A 25,000-nucleotide genomic window follows, 5' to 3' on the forward strand; every position below is an offset into this window, starting at 1 on the left:
CCTCAGTTCTATTTGAGAGCGACTGCCATCCCTGCATGCTTGCTGCTTGCTATGTTGCATGCGTGCCGTCCTTCACTTCCAGGTACTGCCACTGGCTATAGCTAAAAGTGTGTTGTTTTAAGTTAATGTTCTATATATTCAGAGCCCTCACAAAGATGTTTCATCATTTCCCATTTCCCTTGGTTTTATCCTGCATTCTTTGATTTCACTCCTTTGATTGGATAACAACATTTATTTTCTATTTACTAAGGAGCTGGAGAGACGGGGAGATCCCTGTTATTGAACAAACACTATAGAAATGAGTACTATCAGAAAGTCTAGTTAACACTTATTTTAACAAATCAAAACAAAAGAAATGTAACCGCTGGTCCACTGGCCTACAACACCTGAACTTCTTGGGGCGGGGGGTGTCCCAGACAACATCTTGGTTTTCCATTTCTGATATTATTAATTTCTTTGAGTTGTTGATTCAATGTTGTGCCAAATGTAAATGTTTTTGTCTTGTTTAGTTACGATTATGATCATTAATTTGCACTTTTGACTATTGTTTTGCACTGAACTGTGTCCACACACACTGTCTGTACTTCCTCAGAGCTATTGAATCAAACATGTCGTTGTCGGGCAGAAACCTCTTATTCACTTTTTGTGTTTTGTTGTAATTTAATGCTCCACTTGACCATACTACAGCGTCACACAAAAGCATCAAAAGTAGCAGATCTGCAAGCTCTTCCCGCTGCATATTTTGAGCTTGTAGATCTGCTACTTTTGCTATTTTTTTAATTTTGAATCCTGAAAATGAACAGTTTTGGTTTGGACACAATGAGGTTTCCACCCGACAGACGATTTGTACATTCCCAAAAGGCAGGAGATTTCTGACTTTGAAAACCAGGACCATTTTAATGTGCATAATATATTTTAGCTTCCCTCATTTGTTCTTAAAGGATACCCCAAAAAAATGGATTATTCCCCACCATGGAGACTTGAATTCATGCATATTTTTATTTATTTTTTGTTCTTGCCACATTTCTATAAGCCAGTGGGTTTCAACCAGTTTGATACCAGGGCCCATTATTTATTCAGCATTCTAGCCACGGACCACCATTTGATACGCTCTCAAGAGGTGAAGATCTATAAGGGTCCATTTGGTTACCTCCATCATTTAGCTGGGGACCACCTAAAACCCCCTCAAAGACCACTGCAGGTCCCTGGACCACTAGTTGAGAACCACTAAGCCAATAATTTGATGACTCCCTTTGTGTCCCTATGGAGACACAGGGCCCCTTTTCCACTGGGGTTGAACCGATTGCATAGTTTTTTTCCCCACCTAATTTTGAACCAAATTAATTGGTTGAGATCCCTAAAAGTTGGTTGGGATTTGGAACCAGAAAATAATTCTTCCTGCCCTGAAGTGGGAATGAAAGTGGGCATGTCACTATAGTTCTATTCAAAGTGGGCATGTCACTATAGTTCTATTCAGGTTGGAAGATGCAGATGTGATATAAACCATCGTAAAAAGTGTGTCAAAAAATTTGTCTCCATAAGGAGCTGGTCTTCAAATTATGGCTTAGGAATGTGACGAAAACAAAAAACAATCCATGGTGGGGTGAGGATTTGGGGGATGAACTGTTCCTGAGACATCATGTGTATGAATTCTGTCACAGTGCTTCTCATGTGTTTTTCTGTGTGTATAAACTCTGATGTCAGGAGCTCAGTCTTGCTGCTCCACTGAGCTTCCTTTGAATTAAAATAGTTTTAAGTTTAAAACAAGCCGTTTAAGTCTTTCATTTAACAATACATCTTCCATAACCCGTCGAGACCATGAGACCAATTCTACAGGCCAATCGAAATCCTAACAGTTTTCTGAAAAACCTATGTTGCTATGTCGGTGGTGCTCAAAAACCCTAAGTACAACATAAGATCTGAGTTCTTGTGTTTGCATGTAATAGGTACAGAGATAAATAATAAGGTGACTATGCTACTGAACACCCCGAGCCCGTCCCAAAAAGTAAAATAAATGTATATTTTCTCCCAGTTCCCCTGCTTAGTGGTCCATCCCTGCAAATCCCCCGTCTTTGGGAGGATGAAGATAGTCATATTTTCAGACTTTAAACCACATTGAACCCTCAGTACTTAGTAAACTTGACTCTGTACTTGGTCTGCTCTTTTTCCCACTACACCAAATCTCTTTGGTGTAGTGTAGTGAGGCGTTGTGAGACAAGCTCACAACGCCTAGCTTGTCTCGATACAAGCTCACAACGCCTCGCTTGTACTTCGGCTAATGTTCTCCTCAGAAAAGCGCTGCTATATAATCAATGATTAATGTAAAAAATAAATAAATAAAACTGTTATTGACCCTTGGGGGTCCCGGACCCCCTGTTGAAGACCCCTGATGTAAATCATGTCAGAAAATGCATTGAGAACAGCATATTTAGACCAGGTTTTAAGACATTGAGAACAACATGTTTAGACCAGGTTTGCAGAATGGGTACATTTCACATGAAAGCACAACTCGATAGAAAGACTGTTACTGTGGACGACACACTGATAAAGTATTACACTTGTTTACAACAGGTAAACTGTTCAATTAATCTATATAAAAAACAGGAAATCATGTAAGGAGGTAAAAAGGGAAAAGAAACATACAGTACATTCAGATTTTAGGGGGCCAGTTTTGAATCGTAGCCGTCTGTATAGGTGCCCTTTGAGAGTGGTTTTGAAGGAGTCAAGGGATTCACATGTCTTAACGACTGTTGGTAGGGCGTTCCACATTTTGGTGGAATAGGAGCGAAATGAATTCAGTCCCTTGTTTGTGCCGAATGTGGGTTGCACATGGTTTGACGAACTCCCTCTGGTGTTGTGGGTGTGAACTTTGTTGACATTAAGGAAGTACCCTTATGTTTATATACATATATAATGTGAATATCCCCAAAAAACTGGTCATATTATAATGAGGGACTAGACTATTCGGAACAATACGATATTTAGACAGGTACAGGGGTGTCTTGGTGGTGTAGCGAATCTTGTGGACAAGACCCATTGCAAGATGCTGTGTACTCTGTCGTCAGCCCTAACCCTAGTATGATGAGCATTGAGAACGGCAGGTTTGAAGGCAGTGATGGTTAAATTTAACCATTTTAATGGGAATATTAATATATCTTGATAGCTCATTTTTAATGATGAAGGACCAGGCGTTAAAGCCAACCATAAATCTTTAAGATCATCCATCAGGGGAGACAGATGAAGAAGGTGGTCTTCATGACGTGCTGCCAGGGGAGGGACCACACCTCGAAGTGACACTGCAAAGTCTGCAGGGAAACAAAACCGGTTAGGCTAGTAGGGTCAGGGACAAATTAGCGATTGGGCCAGTGGGGCCGTGGCCCAGGGGCCCTTCGGGGGAATTGGACCGTGCGGTAGTTTGACACCCTGAAAAGGGCTCCTGGCCCTGGGGCCCTTCATTGGCCATTGATTTTGTTAAATTTAGGTCAAAAGGAGGATAAAAACACAAAAATGCTGCGCGCACGCACGCTGTTAATCCCTCCCTGAGTAGGGTCAAAGGTGCAGGCTGTAATGTAGGAATTCAAAATGTACTTGCGTAAAGTACAAAAGTAAATGGCATCAAAGTAGAAGTAAAAAGTATTGGAAATTGGAAATACTCAAGTACAGTACAAATACCTAAAAGTTTTACTTACATACATGTACTTAGTTACTTTCCACCACTTCACGTGCGCGCGCACACACACACACACACACACACACACACACACACCATGCCAGGCTGAGTTGGTTACCTGGTGGAAGCGTCCTGGTTGAAAGTGGCAGTTGGCCAGATCCTGGTTCTCCTGTCTTTTCCTGCAGACGGTTCTGGAGATCTCCAAGTCCACCAGGTAGCGGATCCCTTTAATGATCTGCAACACAGAGCATGAGCTAGTTCTAATAAACTGAAAAACATTTCACTTTTATTTCTGTTGTATCAATGCTTCGATTTGTAAAAGCAACAGAGGGGGAGATATTTTAGACGATCCTTGTCCGTACTGTGTCATTTTTGAGCGGTGCCACTGCCTACTGCCTCCATTACGGAGCTATGTCCATCCATATGCATGTCTGTGTGTCTGTTTGTCTGAGCACGGAAAGCTGCGACACCTAAAGTGGCCAGTACAGCACAGAGTACACTATAGTATGAGCCCTGGGCCATTGGATGTTCCGGGGACCCCCATACGGACCCCCCGAAGACCCCCAAGTGGTAACTGTCATTTCTCGACCGTTTCGGTGGGGGTCTGGATGTTCTGGGAGGACCCCCCCGGGGACCCCCACATGGTAACTCTGTCATTTCTCGCCCGTTTCGGACGCGGGGTGGCACCCCGGGCACCTTCCTGGGGGTCTGGATGTTCCGGGGACCCCCGCACAGTACACTACAATACAGTACAGAGCACAGTAGAGTATAGTAACTATAAAAATAAATGTATAATTGCACCGCTCAGTTCACAGTCACACAGGTGTCTATTTCCATATTGTAACGACCCTGCAAAAGACCCGGCCGTAACTATAATGCAACGTTTAGCGCACCAATCTGGAATCGAACCTCTATCTCCAAGTCGGCAGACCGGCAAGCAACAAGCCACGCCAAGACAGATAAGGGCTGAAGTGGTTACTGTATGTTTTGTAATAATAATAATCCAAATGTACAAAGTAACTAAAGTAAAGGAAATTGTACTTAAGTACAGTACTTAACTTAAGAAAATGTACTTGGCCCAGGCGGTGGCGTAACCGTCTGGGCACCCGACTGGTAATCCAGTCTCAGTGTGCCGCGGGTTCGACTCCCGAGCCCGACACGGCCTTTACTGCATGTCTTCCCCCCCCATCTCTCTCCCGTTTCCTGTCAGCCTACTGTCTGTCCCTTCAAAAAACCAATAAAAAAGGCGTATAAGCCGCAAAAGAAAATCTTAAAAAAAAAAAAAAAAAAAAAGTACTTAGTTACTTTCCACCACTGCTAAAGGGGACATTAAATGCAGAGGCATGATGGGACCACTGTCTGTGACCTCCCTCTCACCCACCTGTCTCTGGGCTCCACCAATGGCAGAGGGTTTGAAGAGGAAGATGTCGTTGGATTGGTTGTTGAAGGAGTAGGTGCCAGTCAGGATGGCGTTGTGCAGACCCGTGTCATTCGTACTGATGTTGTAAGGAAACCCGGGCACTGCTTGACCCTTCTGTTGGACCTCCCCCAACGCCGACAAACACCCTGGTGATTGATTGATTGATTGATTGATTGATTGATTGATTGATTGATTGATTGATTGACAGGACAAAGGACAAAACACTAAACATTTGCAAACCTTGAAAACCTTACAGCCTCATTACGGCATTGAATCCAATCATATAACACATTATGAAAATACTACGTCCTATAAGTGAGTGCAAAAGATAAAATGATGATAATAGTTTAGTAGATTGATTGTATAGTTAGTTATATAATATTGCTAAAAGGATAACACAAGCCACTGCCGCTCCTCTATATGTTGTGGTGTGAAAAGGTCTCTACAAAAAATCGTAATAAAATAGGCTTTAATCCATTTTGAGCGGGAACCCCTTTTGGTGTTTTAAACATTATGTTATAATATAGCTATTGAAAAATACCAGATCTACAAGCTCATAGCGCGCCACAGTGGCGCGCTACGAGCTTGTAGATCTGGATCTGGATCTGGATCTAAAGTTTCAGTAGAATAGCAGGGGGGAGATAAAATACAACCACCTCAAGTGTTACGTTGGGAATAACATACTCTATACCATACGGACTGGATAAAGTAATAGTTATTAAGTCACTAAAGACAATAAGATAATGGAACTTTAACCTTTCAACCTGGCGTGCCTATTTTGGACATCTCTCAACTTGTCGCATCGTGATGTGTTGAGAGTCATACGACGAAGCATAAAATAGGGCATTAATTTATGAAAATAAAACAAAGAGATGAATCATGAATAATATACAAGGTTTCTGCCTGACGACGACAATATAGCCTAATATTTCAAATTCACAGCAAGAAAAGTTATCCCAATGTAAGATGGTGATGTAAAATATAACGATTCCATCTTCCCTGCACTCCAAACTGTCCAAAACTGTTACTTTTCTGGATTCAGATTAAAAAACAGCAGATCTACTAGCTCAAACCGGGTCCCATTGTGACATTATAGATCTGCTATTTTTTGCAACTTTGCTGTGGCAACTTTTCTGAGTAGGACAAAATAGGACATTAACGTACAAATTAAATTACACAACCATGAAAAGTTGGAGATATATGGAGATAAGAGGTTTCTGCCCAACAGCTACAGCATACGAAATCCTCCTTCAAGCCCATATTGCCCCACAATAGGATACAGTCTAACAATAATAGAACAGATATTTCACTAGCAATGGTACAAACATGGAACAAGAACATGCTTCTTCTGTTTCCATGGCAACAATAATCCAACAGATCATTGTCTAAAAACGACAATACAATAGATGTATTTCCATGGTAACTCTCTTACCCAGGAAGACTAGCAGAGGGGTGAATGGCAGCACATGTCCCGTCATGATGGTCTGTGACGTCTGTCTGTCTGCCTGCCTGCCTGTATGAATCTCTGTCTGTCTGTCTCTTGTTATATTTCTTATGTTCTTTATTTCCTTCTTTCTCTGTCAGTTTCTCGCTCTCCCCTTGTGTGCGTGCGTGTGTGCGTGCATGTCTCAATAGCACACACTGGCTTCCTGTATCAACGCAACACTTTGACCACAGCTCACAGCATCCTGCCCCCCCCCCCCCAACTCTCTTTGAGTTACTTTTGTAACTCAAAGAGAGTTGATCACATGACCATGATAGCCACCAGTGATACCCATCATTGTTGTAGCTACAATAATTAATTATAATAAGTGCAGGTATACTACTATAATACTATTTCAGCCTGGTATAGGCCTTAAAGCAAGGCTCCAGACTTCCCAAAACAAACTGGTCAGGCTACTACTTGGCCTCACTTCCTGAACCCACCTCACCCCTGCACACTTTGACAGGCTGGAATGGCTTAGGGTTGACGACAGAGTACAGCATCTTGCAATGGTTCTGGTCCACACAAGATTCGCTACACCAAGATACCCATGTACCTATACCTGTCTAAATACTTCTTTAATGTCAACGAAGTCCACACCCACAACACCAGAGGGAGTTCAACAAACCATGTGCAACCCAGATTCGGTACAAACAAGGGTCTAAATTAATTCCGCTCCTATGCCACCAAAATGTGGAAAGCCCTACCAACAGTCATTGAGACATGCAAATCCCTTTGACTCCTTCAAAACTGCTCTCAAAGGGCACCTATACGGACGGCTGCAATTCGAAACTGGCCCCCGTAAAATCAGTGATTGAAAGTAGAGCAAGTAGCCTAGTGCATGCTATAATCAACACAGTCATCAATTATCTAACTTCTTACCAGAGTTGTACTTCTATTGATTAGACCATATTATCAGTGATGACTCATCAGCTGCTATGATGAGATAGCATCAGTGTGTGTGTTTGTGCGTGTTGTGTGTGTGTGTGTGTGTGTGTGTGTGTGTGTGTGTGTGTGTGTGTGTGTGTGTGTGTGTGTGTGTGTGTGTGTGTGTGTGTGTGTGTGTGTGCGTGTGCGCGCGCACGTGTGCGACTGTGCTCACACGTGCGTGCGTGCGTGTGAGAGAGAGAGAGGCAGACTGAGAGCGCCTAGGTGGGTGTCTTGTGTGGGGGAGGTGGTCTTTGTTTCCACTTCCTGTTTGACTGTTTGAGTCGACAACCACACACACTATTTTATGGAGCTCTGGTATCTTTTGTACCACCACCACAAACCTGCTACATTTATACAGTTGATGTAAAAAAACACCTCGGCAAGGCAAGGCAGTTATTTTTATTCGTAGAGCACAGTAGGCTACTGGTTTTCAACCTTTTTTGTACCCTATCAAGGTCCATTATTCATTTGGCATTTGAGCCACAGCTGATTTGATTTAGCCTCTCAGACCCAAAACTTTTAATATTTTGTTGTCGTTGGATAACATTATGTTGCATAAGGTAGGCCTATATGTGCCAGAAGCACTGGTATAGCACAATTCAATGTGTTTTATAAGGGTGGCAGTGAACAGACCTGCAGTTTTCTGGGAGTTTGTTCCAGATACATATGTGGAGCATAAAAAACTAAATGCTGCTACCCGTGTTTATTTTTGGTTTTAGGGACAGAAAGCAGGCCTTCTCGATGGTTCATGAATGATATCGTACAAGATCAGAAATTTCAGTATTTTTGACCTAAATCATTCAAAGCTTTATAGTCCATGCAACGTATTTTCTAATCAATTACTTGACACACAGGGAGCCAGTGTAATGCCAATATACACATTTTGTTTGATAGTTGTCACTCTAAATTAAGCTAGAGCTGGATCTCAGATTTACAGACCTAGAGCCAGGGTCCATTTGGAACCCCCTCAACTCCTGGAACCTTGAGGGTCCCTGGACCACACTTTTAGAACCACTGGTCTAGGGCCGCAAATGTTGATTATGTCCTTAACGACTTTCGTATGGATTAATCGAATAGGCCTAATCAATGAATGAATAAGCTCTAGACTTTTATACTTTGACAGTTTAATACACAATAACTGATCTACAAGCTCACTATTGTACATGTCTTGATGCAATGCTATTTTAGCTAACCCCCAGGGGTTAACTGGGGACAGGGAGGAACTCCTTATATGGTCAGCACACTCTATAGTAGGGGGGATTATCACAACAAAACAAAAAAATAAGTGATATTTGAATTAAGTGAAATCACTGAATATACCTTTTATATATAATACCTTTTTATATAATATTTGTATTTGTAAATTGATTATCATTTATTTTGTTATAATGCATTAAATAGTCAACTGAACTGTGATGGTTGTGTTGGCCAGTAGATGGTGCTCTGTGCTCACGGCTGCAGGTATAATTGTTGTGCATTTCATTGTGCGTTCAGCTCATTATGTTCTCCCCGAGCATAAAACAAAACAATTAAACAACAACACCATGGCACTATCAATATAAATAAACACAAGACTTAATTAGGGCAAAACGTAATGTTTTCCATGCTCTGTATTCTGTAACCAACAAAAGTGCATTCTTCATGCTCCTTTGCAGCATTGGTGAGTAGCCTATACTGCTAATGCTGGCTAAAAGTTTTCTTTCCTATACAAAATTGCTTTTTTTGCACTGTCTAGTCTAGCCTACATTCTGCACTGCAGCACACTGCTGCACACAGATGCGTTATCCAATCAAACTGTCTGTCATCATAAATCAAATGTAATTTAGTTGTCTTAACTTAATAATATGGCATTAATTTGACTCTTTTTGCACAAATGTTTGTGGCCTACTCAGCGCTGTCTATAGGTATCTGTCGACCTCATAGACACATATCTATGACTATATCTATTTGTAAATCATATGTTGATGGCTATAATAGGCCTATATAATTTGTCATGAAGACATTAAAATATGATGACTATGCTGACTGAGCTTGTAGACAAGGATTTTCGGGAAAATCACAGATTTCCTGCATGGCAAATTATTTGGAACGGTTTGTCTACCAACCTGCTGAAGTTCTTCAAAGTTGTTGAAAGTATTGGCGTTCTGCTGTTGTAGGATAGGCTATGTCAATGTGCCCTTCTTAAATTAATCAAAAAATCTAAAATAACCCTAGCTCTAACGTCTAACCTTAACTTTTGTCAAACCATCACTAGTGATCACCTACATGTCATGGAGGCAAAATTGGTGAAAATGGGACATGTGAGAATGCTGGTCCAGTGAAAAAAGAAGAAATTCCATTGTGGGTGTATGGGATTTTCTATCACTAAACAGTAGGTAGCCTACTAAAAGACCCACCTCAGACATTAGCAACATTATGAAAATTACAAAAATATAATTGGGTGAAAATCAGCCGTGTTTAGTGTTCTAACACACTGTCTTTGTAGTAGCCTACTGTCTGCAGCTCATTACGCCATTTAAAAACAAATGTGCAATTGCGCGCACAATTTAGTACCCCCCTGCTACAAAGTTACTGAAAAGTAACAGTTTTGGACATACTGTATTTCCACCCGACAGAGACCATATAGAGCGTCGCAGTCCCGCCCCCTTTCATGACGACGAGAAACCCAGAAGTGAATTCCCCATTCATTTTCCTCATAGACCTTTCAAAAGATATTTATATAAAGCACCCAGATTATTACATCTGCCACTGGGTCCTCGTTGCACGTCCAACTGGAAGGAGACCCCCGGGCAGATCAAGGATCAGATGGGGGGGAATTATATCTCCAAACTGGCCTTGGAACACCTCAGGATCCCCAGGATAAAGTTACTAATGTTGCTTTGGAATGGGAGGACTGCTGGAGCTGTTGCCCCTGTGACTCGGCTCCGGATAAGCGGTTGGAGATGGATGAAATATTTTGATGATATTGAATTTTGTTATTTTTCATCCTGTTTATGAATTGAATACATAGGAACAAGGACCTTTTTTGGTGCTATCCTTTTAGACCAAGGGCTCCATTTTCGTCACCGCAAAGAAGTTTAGGGATAAGGGGTTTAGAGGTGACAAAAGTGTTTGACTGTACTCTGTACTGTTTAATTCATGTCTAATAAAGTATTCAATCAATCAATCAAATCAATCAATCAGGACAGTCTGTGGACAGGCACTCTGACCCAGGTACAGAGCTTCCTGTTCAGAGTTCAGACTTCACTTTTGAGGTCCTATGATGTGTTGGCCATAGGACCACAAAAGCATCAAAAGTATCAGATCAGGCCCAGGCAGGCTGGCCTAGCGGTCCGGGCACCTAGGGCTCCATTTTCGTCACCGCTAAACCCCTTATCCCTAAACTTCTTTGCCTTTTTTTTTTTACTATTTTGCAAAACATTTTTGAATAGTTAAAATGGCCAGTCCACAAGCTCACAACATGTCAATGTAGATTGGCTAGTTGAACTATATTTTTTTTTTTTTCAAAATAGTCAAATGCAAATAAGTTTAGGGATAAGGGGTTTAGCGGTGACGAAAATGGAGCCCCTAGGCTGGTAATACAGCGTGTCGCAGGTTCGTCTCGATCCCTTTGCTGCATGTCTTGCCTCCCATCTCTCTCTCCCCGTTTCCTGTCAACTTACTAATACTATATATCTATCAAAAGTAGCAGATCTGTGAGCTTGAAGTGCGGCACAAAGTGACGCACTTTGAGCTACTTCCTGATTGAATTTGAACGCTGAAAAGTATTAAACCGTTTTGGCCTGTATGAGGTTTCCACCCGACAGAGACGATATAGAACGTCGCAGTCCCGCCCCCTTTCATGACGACGAGAGACCCAGAAGTGAATTCCCCATTCATTTTCCTCATAGACCTAGAAAAAGTATTTATATAAAGACGTTTACACCGCGGACAAAGCCAACTCGACTCATGACAAATCATGACAATAAACACAATGTTTTGGGCCGATCAAATAATGAGAAGAAAACCTAAACAAAAAGTATCCTGCCTTTTTTTTTTTCTTCTTTCTAATTATTATTAATTGAGGAAAATGAATGGGGAATTGACTTCCTGCTGGGCCACTCGTTCTGAAAGGGGGCGTGACTGCGATGCTCTATACTTATGGCAGCTGGTTGATTCTGCATGACCTTCAGGTGATTACTATGAAAGGACTTATCCTTAAAAAAAACTAAAGTGTGTGTGCGTGTGTGCGTGTGTGCGTGCGCACAGTCGACACTATAAGAGACTTGAGAATTGTTTTTCTTTTTAAAAAGTCTTTGGAGCCTGTTGCTAGGTTACAGCTAGAGAAAGAGAGGGAGTGAGAGTTCCATTTGGTAATACAAATGAATCTTTTGTCACGCCAATAATGCAAAGATAAACTGATATGGGAATAGAGAATGAAATTCAGACAGAAAGAAGTGAAAATGCTGTCTCCCTCTCAGCTGTACTGTCTGTCTCTCCTACACTGTCTGTCTCTCAACTGTCCTATTGTATGCGTGCGTGCATGCGGGCATGCATCGTCTCTCTTGGGTGAAAACATCTGTCCAAAGCTGTTACTTTTCAGGATTCAAATACAAGCTCAAAATGAGTCACTTCATGCTGCATTTTGAGCTTGTGGATCTGCAAATTTTTACGCTTAAATTGTGTGACGCTGCTGTAGTATGAACAAGTAGGTGCGTTCATTTACGGGGGGTGGGGGGGGGGAGACGGTTTAGCAGACTCTCTTAATCCAGAGCGTCGATTTACAATAAGAACAACAACATACGGTAATACATAAGAACCTATCATGGGTCCAACAGTAGAATATGCCGGATCAATAATGACCTGGCATCTGTCTACATAACATGCTATATATACTGTAAATCACACATTTTAACCTTTTGCATAAGCCTGCAAGGTGGTCAAGGTGAGGGCATGTGCTGCGGGCTATAGGGTGTAGTCTGAAGAGATAAGAGGTTTCTGCTCCATAGCAGCAATAATTATGTGACATTGAGCGTCACCATATGTCACAGTGTGTCTGGGGTCAGGGGTCAACACAGCAATATGTTTTAGTCTGAGTGGAATACAGATGAGATGATGCACACACACACACACACACACACACACACACACACACACACACACACACACACACACACACACACAAACACGCACACAGTGGTGGAAGTAACTAAGTACTATTTACTTAAGTACTGTACTTTTTTGAGGTATTCATGAGTTTTTTTTAATGAATTTCCAATATTTTACTTATACTGGACTACATTTCGGATCCAAATATTGTACTTTTACTCCTTACCACGCACACACACACACACACACACACACACACACACACACACAGAGTGAACCAATGGTACTCGCCGATACAGAGTACCGATAACCCCCCCTTTCTCCAATTTAATTTCATTGTCATGCCTTCCTTAGCCTAGCCTATACTTGTAATGTTCAATTGCCGTTACTATTAGAGGTTAGGATTAGACATTAGAGGTTAGATTTAAAAATAAGTCACCATCCTAAAATGTTGATCTCACAAGTACAGTATAGTACATGCGTGCGTGTGTGCGTGCGTGCGTGCATGTGTGTGTTTGTGTGTGATGTCTGCTCTTCATCCTATGGCTGCAAAAGGGCCTGGGGCGCTACATGTAGGATCAATCTCCACCAATCAGAGCACAGAGATATACAGTGGCTCATGGATGTGCAGTAACCTTACATAAGATATCAGACACGCTGACGCGTTTAGAAAGGAGAGCGAGTATACATAATTATGTAAATATACATGTACTGTATGTACTGTAAATGGAAAGGTTGGTGTACTCTCTGCAAAATGCAATATGGTTCACATTGGTAATTTATGGTATCACGCAGTGATGGAAAAAGTACTCTATTTTTTTACTTAGGTAAAAGTATCAATACTGCAACTATACTCTGTTACAAGTAAATGTACTTTGAAAGTACAAATGTATATTTAGTATAAAAAAATTCAAAATGTACATACAGTATCAGAAGAAAGTAGGCTACTCATCATGCAGAATGTTTTCAAATGCATACAAATATATTTAAAAAATAGCAGATCTACAAGCTAAAATATTGTCTATATACATGTATACATTCATGAATCCACCTGCTAAGCGGCTGTCAACATTGAGAAATGTCTTTTGATAGGGGCTTATACCATACCATTAACGACCTATAGCATGAAACTTTCCTGTTAGTTAGTTACTTAGTCCCATATATGGTCATGCCTCATGACATCACGTGACATCATCAGGGATGGAGGAGATCCCTGATGTCATCAATATTGGCTAGCAACTCTACATCTGACCTCAAACCGTTAGATCTCCATATATGGAGCTGACCTGTTCTGACATTCCATATGTTGATCCTTCCCCATCCATCCTTCCTCTTCGATGTCTCCCTTTTGTTATTAGTGCAGCCGCGCCCAGAAGCCGGCGAAAACTAGAGTTCTCAACAGGCCTCAAAATGAAGGCCCGGCCCTACCTGGGCCCTCATCAAACCCTGTACACTCTTGACACTGCCCCCACAGCCTGTACCTTAGATCTCCATATGGAGCTGAGCTGTTCTTTTTTTATGATCAGTACTTTATTTGGATTTTTTTACACGTAAACAGAAAAAAATCTACCTCACGTTTCATGTAGTTGTTCAAATAAAGTAGGCGCGTGTCAGTGGAGTAGGATGTTCTGAAGACCAGATTGGAATTCAAACAGCAGCTTATACGCTTGGTGAGGTAGCTGTTGATTTGTTCTTGAATCAATCAATAACCTTTGAGATGGAACAAAGGCTGGAAACGGCGCGGTAGTTGCCAGGTTCAAATTTGCTACCTTTTTTATATACAGTAGAGGGATTACTCGAGCCAATTTCAAGTCAAGTGACACTGACTGATGGATCAATTTGTAATGTGGGTTACTATGGTAGCAAACTAGCAATATGAGAATCCCATCTGCAAATAAACTATGGGAGCAATATAGACAGCAGCATCTCTGAGGAATCTGGTGGGGATGTTGTCATGGCCGGTGGCCTTGTTTGGCTGAAGGGTGATGAGATTTTTCAGCACATTGTGAATGATTGGGGCCTGTCTGCGTGTGTGCGCGTGTGTGTGTGTGCGTGCGTGCGTGCGTGCGTGCGTGCTTCCTTCCTTGTCTCCCATACAGTGCGCTGCCAGCATTTGCATAGTAATTAAAACTCCTGATGACTTCCATTGAACAGAATTAAACGTCCTTTTTAAAAAGGCTGATTCATTCTGTCTCACATTTTAATGAGACACACGCACTTGCTCTAGGCCAGGGGTGCCCACACTTTTTTTGACTTTCAAAATGACAAGCTCAACAAGATCAACCCACCAAAAGATATTTTATTCAATATCTGAAAATAGTTAAATAATGTACGTGAGGGGCCTTTGGAATAGCGGCAATGGCATTACATAAGACTAACGCACAATAATAAACAATAATTTGCGTTGGGCGGAGGAAAACCATGGAATGCACCAACCATGCTCATCAGGAACAATCACCAGTGTTGGACAAGACGAGTAATGTTACATATCGCATATTACTCCTTAAAAAAGTTATATTATATTAGTTGGAATCAAGAGTATATATTACATTAGCCTACATATTATTTTTCCAACCCCCACCCGCAAAATAACTAAGAGAGACATACAACACCACAATCTGTTTAGCCAGCTCCTTTTAGAGCTGAATACAATTCATTGGAATAATAAGAATCACCAATCAGCCAAAAAGGCTATAAAGTAAAGTAGCAATCTCTCTTGACCTTTTAAACTAAATGTTTTCAAAAGGCAGCCAACAAATTCTGAGTAATATGTATTATGTAATATGTACTATTTCTTGACTTGCATAGTAATAGTAATTATGTAACTAGAAAATACTGTATCTGAAGAAACGGTGTGGGCTTGAATAGCTCATGTTATTATAGTTATTATTGTGACCCACATGATGTCACAGCCAGTAGCCAATGAAAACGTTTTTCATTGGCTCACTGGTCTCTGCAGCACGTCTCTCCACATCTTCAATAAACGGAAAATACATTTTCAGATATAGGTGACAAATCTTCAGCCAAAGTACCCATTTATCAGCTTCGATTATATTGTGTTCCAAACCAGTTCCAATTTTGTCTGCTCACGTCTTTGTGTCGTCATCGCTCCTGGTGAATGACCATAACACATTCTGTGAAAGAAATATGTGGTCAAGGACACCTCGACAGAGCTGGGGATGGAACTGCACCTTCCAGCTCCCTCCCTGTCATTGTCCTTCCCTCTCTGTCCTTCTCTAATCCGTCCTCTCTCCGTAATTCAGTGTGCAAATCATTACTGTCAAACAGAAACCTCATATGTCCATGTTTTTCAATCCAATTCAGTTCAATTGTCAAATCACAGCAAGTTTAAATGTAGAGCAGAGACCCGACAGAGATCCCACCATAAGCAATTTTGTGGCAGTGTAAACGAAAAACTCCCCCTTAACTGGAAGAAACGTCGAGCAGAACCCGACTCTAGGGTGGGTGGCCATCTTCCTCGACCATGCCGGGGGAGAGAAAGAGAGAGAGAGAGGAGAGGAGAGACAGAGAGGAGATGCAGGCAATGATTTTAGATAGTGGTATAAGAATGTATATACGTAGTGGTATAATATAATCTCAACTTTGACTGTTTGAGTGCTTTCCATTTTTCATAAATGTATGTGCTACTGCATCGTACATGAGTGTAGCAAAAAATAAAACAAATTGGTCGATCTATGAGCTCACAACACGCTCCGAGCTTGCAGAACAGCTATTTTTTGGTACTAGCGCTAACATTTTAGTCTAGATTTTAAATGTTGACGAAATTGTTAATATATTTAGTCTTAGTCTTAGTCATCGTAGCTTAGTCTTTGTTTAGTTTCCATTTAGTTTCCGGCAATGAAAAAAGGTATAGTCGACGAACACTTCATCATAGTTTTAGTCGACAAAATCAACACTGCTACATTGGATCGTTTCCTGAAAAGTAATGTTTCTTTGGGACATACACGCTTTCCACCTAGAGACTTTAGGCTCTGTGCTGATGATGGATGTGCTTGATCAGCACTGACATCACAACCTATTTCTCTACAGAATAATATCAGAATATAGAGACACTTTATTTAACAAAATAAATATCACTTAATGCACCTTTTTAATAAAATACAAGATGGCACTGTAAGTTTATTGACTAAATAATGTGACAGAAACTGACTGGAGCTATTTTTTTAATAACCCGGGGGTCCCAGAACCGCACTTTGAAAACCACTGGTCTATAAATGACCTTCTCAGAGAGAGAGCGAGAGGAACTAACAGAGAGAGAGACTACAGCATATAGGCAGAGACTGAATAAAGAGAGAACAGATGGTGAGAGAGGGGGTGAGAACTAATCGAGAGAGAGACTACGAATAGAGACAAAGGGGAGAGAGAGAGAGAGAGATGAGTGCCACTTGTGCTAGTATGTAGCATCACAGCTGTGAGCTCTTCACATAATGAATGCTATTTATCTGTCCCTCCACATTGATACTGTTGCAGTGTTGTCGATCATCATGTTATCTCTCCCGCTCCAGTCATTGGAGCCGTGTGCACCGCTCAAAAAGCAAGAAAAATCACACCTGTGTGAAGTGAGTGGTGCAACTCCGTGTGGGGGTCCCCGGGGGGTCCCCAGAAGTTCCACAGGAATGCAGCCAGGGTGCCGGCCCGGTTCCGGCGATCCGCCCTGCGTCCGAAACGGTCGATAAATGTTACCGTGTGGCGTGTGGGGGTCCCCGGAACATCCAGACAGTGGGTGGGGGTGGGTGGGGGTGTGGGGCTGCGCAACAGTGACACTTGGTTGTGAAAACCAACCAAGCGCTATTTTCGTGCTCGGACAGACAGACCCAGCCAGGGACCCAGGGACACTATAGCTGCAGTCTATAGGAGTGGTTGCACCACTCAAAGGTAGGGTTAGTGACATGTATGGGTTAAAAACATATCTTTCAGAAAATACATGTTTCGGTTGGGTCATTGGCCAATAAGGAAAGAGTACGCCTACCCATTTAATTTGTGTCATCACTTCCAATATCATGATAGGATCAAATTGGTAGCCTGCCTGTCTAACCAATAACCATTCAGTAATTTCCCGACCTGAAATGTTCTGTTTATTTAAGCACTGGAGAGACATTGGAGACTCCTGTTACTGAACAAATACCCTATAGCAATGAGTAGTTATAGGCCTACTATCAGAATATAGAGCTACATGTATAACATTTATTTTAATTTAAAAAAATCACTTACCCCACTTTTAAAAGAGTGAACATAGCCCGTGATAAACGTGTGAGCATGTGAGCAACACTTTTGTGAGTAGGGCGTTCATTTACAAAAAAAAGATTTCTGCCTGACATGAGTTTGGAAACACAGAACTTGAATAGACAGACAGATAGACAGAGACAGACAGACAGCTATGTATCTCTGTCACTCCAGCCATCTGCATGTCCTCTGTAAACGAGAGTCTCCAACCAAACCCTAAATCTTTTCAGTTATTTTTGTCCATAATAATTAAAATTATGGACAAAAAAAAAGCCAATGTTAAAGGAGATTTTAATGTTGGCACAGAATTGGCATGGTGGCTGGCAGCAACGTCCTGGCACAGAAAAAACCCATGTGGGCGAGGATGCACCATAGAGTGCCCTCTGGAGTCTGTACAACCAGCTGTCATTTAAAGTCCACCCATGCCCACATGGCATCCTCAACAAAGCTTTTGCCCTATCCATTTTTTCGTTCTAAATGTGTTATTATTATTATTATTGTCCCATGTAGTTTTAAGTAGAGATGCACAATATTGATATTTTGACCGATGTGTATGGAAGCCAGGCCATATGGCTACTACTAGAGTTTAGAATTGTAAATCGTTGCTGTCAGGTGGAAACAAAGCGTGTCCAGAAACATTACAGTTGTTTTATTTTTTTACATTTTAAAGCAGTGAAAATGTCTGTTTCTCCTACACTATCTGTCTCCCTTTCAGCTTTCCTATATGTCTAGGATCTGACATTTAGAGGTTAGTTTTATGATTAGACTGGGCTCTAAGTCCTAAAACCTAAACCTGACCTAGAGGTTAGGTTTATGGGGTTAGGGCTGGATTTATACTTAGGTCAGATTCTCACCTAATACTTCGGTAGACTCAGATCCGTATGGGCGGGGAAATTGGGATTCTTGCATATTTAATTGGCTGCGGTTTGCCTTCACACTGTCATTCGCAGCAAGGGGGGACCTTTATCAATGTGTATGTCTATGTCTATGGTGATAAAATTACACTCATAACGTGCATGTGTCGTGCCGTCTGGGACCCCCCCCCCCTCTCTTTCTCTCTACGCACGCAGCCGCCACACACTGTTCTTTTGGGCATGCAGCACAGCGCTGCATGAGCGCACTGATATAACTCCCCAGTCCCACACAGTGACAGCACTCCATGTTTACGGCACGCACAGACAGACAGACAGACAGACAGACAGAATATTATGTAGGCTATAATACACTGCAGTGTTTTTATGTGTTTTCTTAAGCAATTGATTAATGTACACGTCCTCATTTCGATCAGGGCTTCAGTCTCCTTATTCGACCACGTCTATCCACAGTAACGGGACATCTTTGCGCTGCGTAAAATATGCCTTCTCCGTCTCCAACTGTGTTCAGCTCCTCACCCGCCACATTATGTTTGCTTAATTTCCTTTATTTACTGCGGATTGCATTCACACCTGCACCGAATCGTAGTCAAGTGTGATTCGAAGCGAAGCGAAACCCACGTTTTTGGGCGGAGTAAAATGCGGTTATTTGCTGCGCATTAGGATTCAAATGAGCCTTCACACCTGCCAAACGAAGCGCACTTTCTGACAATGCGCAGCAGGATTAGTTTTAATCGCAGCAAAGCTCTCTGGTATGAATGTGACCTTAGTTGCGAGAAATATCTGATCTACTCACAGCGCGACACGTTAAGTTGTATATCTGCTGTACAAAAGGCTCTAATTGAAACAATTAAGTCACATCCAGTGCACTGCAGGTGTGATTATTAGCACAGGTGCGCCGTGCTCTTGAGAGCTTTCATTCAGTTCAGAACAAGGACAGGAGAAGAGAACATGGCAGCAACATAGCCCAAACATTTAGATTCTCGTAGAGGGTTTTTTTTCGATTCTGACGAATCTCTCTACGAGAGTCTAAAAGATAACCCCCCTAACGTCGAAAAGGTAACGTTTGTGCCTCAAAATCACTCTTACCTTGTACAAATGCAAAATCTAAGCTGCTTTAAATGTTGCCCCACTTGTTTGTGAGGTGTTCGCACTCAGATTAAACACGGAACATGCTTATTTTTCAATAAAAATTGTATTTTAATCCACTCTGTTTCTGAGTCCGCCATTGTAAATGCGGTAAACGGCGCAACAGAATATTGCCCGCGCCCCTAGCGGCCAGGGTTCTCTTGCGCATTTACAATGGAGAGAAAAGCAAGATGGCCGCCAGATTCCGAGACAGAGTTGATTAAAATACCCTTTTTATTGAAAAATAAGCATGTTCCGTGTTTAATCTGAGTGCGGACACCTCACAAACAAGTGGGGCAACATTTAAAGCAGCTTAGATTTTGCATTTGTACAAGGTAAGAGTGATTTTGAGGCACAAACGTTACCTTTTCGACGTTAGGGGCGGGGTTATCTTTTAGACTCTCGTAGAGAGATTCGTCAGAATCGGAAAAAAAACCTCTACGAGAATCTAAATGTTTGGGCTAGCAGCAACAGAGCTGAACATTTCTATTTTATTTAGTCTTTTTTACCAGTCGACTACCTATCAAATTTTTTGTTTGCGTCACTGACACTGACCCAAAAGCCACAGAACAGACCCAGATTATTGTCTTGCCATTTTGCCATACTGTGCTGTTTAATTGTGCTGTGCTACATTCAACAAAGACTGTGCCTATGCAACACTCCATCCTTGTCTCCTTGTGAATTCTTACCAATCCCCTGTGGCGAATACTACTGCCCTGCCCTATACCACATATTACTGTCCAGTTGAACATCTGCTATTTTTGAGTGGTGCAACCACTCCTACAACCAGCAATGTCTGTGTACCTGTTTACCTGTGTACCTGTATGTATAAGTGAGCACGAGTATGTGACTTATTAATACCAGTAGGGGGCGCCAGCAACAGAGAGAGGGGTAGTGCTGTGTCTCTAATGAGAGAGAGAGAGAGAGGGGGGGGGGGGGAATTGCACCACTCAGTTCACACGTGTGTGATTTTTTAGCTTACGGTGTGAAACTGCGAAATAATGCTAAAATACCATAAAATAATGCTGTCCTAAAGTGTGTGTGTGTGTGTGTGTGTGTGTGTGTGTGTGTGTGTGTGTGTGAATATAAAGTGCTGTGCTGAGTGCAAAGACATCCTCATTGAGAATAGGTCGTGTCTCATGAATAAGTTAAATGGCGTAGCATCTGCCCACTTCAAATAAAGACACTGCAGAACAGATTGTTGTTAAAATAATACCGGTAGGTTGATTTTAACAGAGTTATGTCAGTTTAAATTAGAGGGTGAATAGAATAGCATCTGTCCACAAGAAGGGAAGCTTTGGGACTTGTTCAGAAAAACCCTGTTGGTACCTTAATACGGACAGACATGGGGAGGAAAAGACATTGTTGGTTCTAGGAGTGGTAGCCCCGACAGTTCATATATATATATATATATATATATATATATATATATAGCCTATATATGTCCCGTGTTGGAATGGCGGGACTATGTCCCGTGTCGGAATGGCGGGACTCTTGAAAGAAATGTAAAGTACCGCCATTCCGACAATTAGAAGTCAATGTCGGAATGGCGGTATGTCGGAAAGGGAGGCGGTTACCCCACTGGTTGACCAGAGCGGCCAATGCGTTCCTCCAGGCTTTAATTTTTGCACCAACAAAAATGAAAGCCTGGTACCGAGGCTATAGGAGTGGTTGCACCACTCAAAGAAATAAGATCTGTTACTTTGCACATACACCATTGTTCTCAAAGTGGGGGGTCCTGTTTTTTTTTTTCCAGGGGTCCCCACTTAATACAGCATCACAATCATTTTAACCAGTTTATCCATTTATAAGTTTGGCTATTCACAAACAGCAGGTCTACAAGCTGCGCTGTGCATTTGGGGGCAGACATCCAGACTTGCGAGGTGCATCGTTGCTCCGATCTGCACCAAACTTGGCGCACACATTGTTAAGGAAGGGACTGCCATCAGAATATCCACACCAGGGAGTAACCCGGCCTAGGGCTAGGGATATCCCAAAAGTAGGACTACGACCCTTTTGAGGAACACTGATTTAAGTGGGGCATGGACGCACTGAGACAAGAAAAAAAAACAACATATTTTGACTTTTTGGACGATTTTGACCAAACGTGAACATGTGCATTGAAGGGGTTGGGGGTTCGACTGTGATGCAGAAGCTGTGTCGTCAGGACAGAAACAGAGCAGTGAACGGCTTATCTTTAGACACATTTACTTTAACAGTTTGACTTTGTCACATACAAATCACGATCAAATGAAATCTGGCCAGTCAGTCCGTTTGGTCTTCTCCTCCACTGATCTCAGACACCCTTCCGTTGAGTCCAAAGAATGACAGAAAGGTTGTCAGTCTGTCAGTTACTCCGTGTCCTATGCTCTTATAGTCTCTGTCGAAGGAGAATTCCGGACTAGCGTTTTTCTTACCGTATATACGCCTTAACAGACGACGTCACACTGATAAGCAACAGCATGCGCGCGCATAGCGGCAGCAGAAGAACACCACCTCTCATAAGATGCAATGGAAAAGTTCTGCACTCACGTGTAAAAAATGCCCCATCAAACTTTTAGATGCTGTATTTATCCCATTGTGAAGGAAGAATGATTAGGATTTTTATTGTGATCTCTCGCCCTTGAAATATATAATCCATTGGTTTCTGTCGTGTGTGAACAATAATAGCAATTCAATGCAGTTGTCCTCAAAACCACACCTCCAGTCGCTGTCATAAGAACGGGAGGTGCGCTCATGAACACGGCAGCAGAGCCCATTTGTGCACGGCTGCACGCGCACCTGCAGCCCATCAAGTATAATTTATGCTTCGTCCCGCGATGGTGTCGAGCACGCAGACTTCTACGCTCACAACAGTCGCATCCGCGTTGCGATGTGAGCTTGTATATCAGCTGTTCTCTGCGTGCAGTACTGTTGGGCTTTGAAGTATAAATGTCTCCTAGGGTGCATCTCACTAGCCAACACACAAGAGAGATTGAATGGACTGAAACCAGCGCTCCCCAAAACAACAGGTTTGGAGATCTGTTAGGAATTGATTACATGAAACAGTCCCAATGTTTGTAAACAAATAATTGGTCTATAGTCTGATGTTATTATATCCATTAACCAGTAGTGGTAGAGGTAAAAAATAAATCCATTTCCAGTGCTCCGTAGCTCTGTGCATGGAGGTGTGCAGCGCATTTGGTCATTGTGTAGGAAAAAAATGTGTAGGAAAAAAATAAAAGCATTTTCCACCGATCAAAATAAGCGATTTAGCCTATAAGACCCAGCGCGCACGGTCAGAGCTGCGTTGTGTTCTGAATGGAGTTACGCAATTTGTCACCTGTACCTCGTTATTGGATACATTAACATCAGATTAAGGTAACGTTTTGCAAAATCGTGAAAAATTGTGAAAGAATTGGGAGTAACCTTCTTTTTTTTTTAGAAATCTCCTCTTGTGGGCGTCCTTCGCACGAATTCCTTTCAGAATTCAAATCCACGGCCTAAATACCGTACGAATCCCTTTGCGGGATCCTTGAGAACGATAAAAACATTTTGAGAACTTAGTGCGACAGTGATGTCGCCTCACAGCTATAGGAGGTCCCGAGTTCGATTCCCGGCAGGGACACTGTGAGCGTGTTCTGTCCTCATCGCGTCATCAGTGCCACCCATACCCTACAGTATAGGGGTTAGGCGAACGGGCCTTTCTGTGTGCAGTTTGCATGTTCTCCCTGTGTCCCCTAGGGTAAAGGAAAGTATACCCTCACAAAAAACATGCCGTAATCCTGGTCTCTATACACTGCCTCCCTTTGGTCGGGCTGATGAAGTTATATTTATCTATTTATTTGTCTTTTGGACACAGATTTTATGATTGACTTTGTTGTTGAATGTTATTACAGTGATTTTAGTTAACAAATGTTTTATCAGTGAAATACGAATATAGTTCACTGACTTTTTGTGCAATCCTGATAATTCTACTGTACTATGCACTTTGGTGAATTGTATCATGAATCTATCAAATCAAAATCAAAAAATAATATGTTCCTTCCACACACTTGTCAGGTGATCAGAAGCAGCCCGCTCACTCCTCATGGATGGATTGAATTAAGGATGCATGAGCTCAGTTTGGGGTTCTACCCAGGTCGGCAGAGAGATAGTAGCGCCCAGGATTACAGTTTATATTGCAATTCACCCTTTGTCAAGTCCCGGCCGTGGTTGTGCCCCTCTTCGCATCCATTGGTTGCCGTTTCGTGGTTGGACAAAAATCCTCTATATTGAAATAACAGGTTTTTCTGTTGCTTTATATTGATATTCTGTGCATTCAATTCTCATTTTAAACTTGGTGTCGGTAAAAAGGAACATCACAGATGCAGCATGGTGACTGGGCATATCATGTTTGTTTTTAGCTTTTTCCAAAAATGATGTTTTAGCAAATTCAACATAAACAAGGCGGAACAAGGCAGAAAGAGCCTGCTGCATGCAGGTTAGTCAGTCAGTTAGGGACCAATCAGAAGGCTGACAAAGGGAGAATTGGCACCGGGTGAAAAATGGGTTACAAAATTGTGGGATAAAAAATAACTTGGTGCTATAGGGGGTGGTTCTTGGAGAGGTAGGCGATGAGGGCCACGGCCAAGCCCACGTAGATCCCTGTCCCGATGGTGATTGACAACACGGCCAGGAAAAGGGCACGCCTGGAGGCTGAGCTGGCCTGGTGGAAATCCCCCTTCGACACGGCCTTGTTGGTCTGGAGGAGGAGAGGAGGAAGAGGAGGAATGGGGGAGAAAGGGAGGAAAGGAGGAAAGAAAGATAATAATAATAATAATAATAATAATAATAATAATAATAATAATAATAATATAATAAAACTTTATTTGTATAGCACCTTTCATGACATGAAATGCAGCTCAAAGTGCTTTACAGAACAATGGAATAAAGATAAACCTTCTCCATATTTTTATGGAGCTTTTTAGTTTTAGTTTTTTTATTAGTCCTCACTAATGCTGATTGCTTCGAGCCACAGCTCTTCGTCAGAGTTTGACCTGATGAAGTGCCTTGGCTCGAAACGCTCGAAACGAAACGTGTGCATGGGCTTTTTTGAGTACCGGTATTTGATATTCTCTGCGTTGTGAACTTGTAGATCTGCCATTTTCTTTCAAAATCTTCTTATTTTCGTTTTATAACAGTAT

At 42.0% G+C, this 25,000-nt stretch overlaps 3 protein-coding genes across 4 annotated transcripts in view; 1 reads left to right on the forward strand and 2 right to left on the reverse strand.

The window, feature by feature from the left end:
* Window positions 1-1,761, forward strand: part of apmap (adipocyte plasma membrane associated protein) — a 16,378-nt gene extending 14,617 nt beyond the window's left edge. Inside the window, exons 9-10 of one of the 2 annotated variants that reach the window (XR_014569885.1) lie at window positions 1-652; window positions 710-1,761. The exon at window positions 1-652 is cut by the window's left edge and continues 2,114 nt beyond it. The gene's annotated coding sequence lies outside the window, so the exon portion shown is untranslated. The other variant, XM_083775534.1, reaches the window with a different exon arrangement.
* Window positions 1,762-2,591: 830 nt separating this feature from the next.
* cst7 (cystatin f) lies at window positions 2,592-6,647 on the reverse strand. The gene is made up of 4 exons (XM_083774567.1): window positions 6,523-6,647; window positions 5,052-5,236; window positions 3,789-3,905; window positions 2,592-3,305 (listed from the first exon to the last, which is right to left on the reverse strand). Exons 1-4 carry the CDS (start codon window positions 6,566-6,568, stop codon window positions 3,225-3,227), a joined length of 429 nt encoding a protein of 142 aa, XP_083630693.1. The 5' UTR covers window positions 6,569-6,647; the 3' UTR covers window positions 2,592-3,224.
* Window positions 6,648-24,399: 17,752 nt separating this feature from the next.
* syndig1 (synapse differentiation inducing 1) overlaps window positions 24,400-25,000 on the reverse strand; it is a gene marked incomplete at its 3' end in the record, with an annotated part of 22,159 nt that continues 21,558 nt past the window's right edge. The window contains exon 6 of the mRNA XM_083774648.1: window positions 24,400-24,558. Within this exon, the coding sequence (XP_083630774.1) occupies window positions 24,400-24,558 (159 nt within the window). The remainder of the gene's footprint in view (window positions 24,559-25,000) is intronic.

This window comes from Protomyctophum parallelum (assembly GCF_964188405.1).
Source record: "Protomyctophum parallelum genome assembly, chromosome: 10".
Taxonomy (NCBI): Eukaryota; Metazoa; Chordata; class Actinopteri; order Myctophiformes; family Myctophidae; genus Protomyctophum; species Protomyctophum parallelum.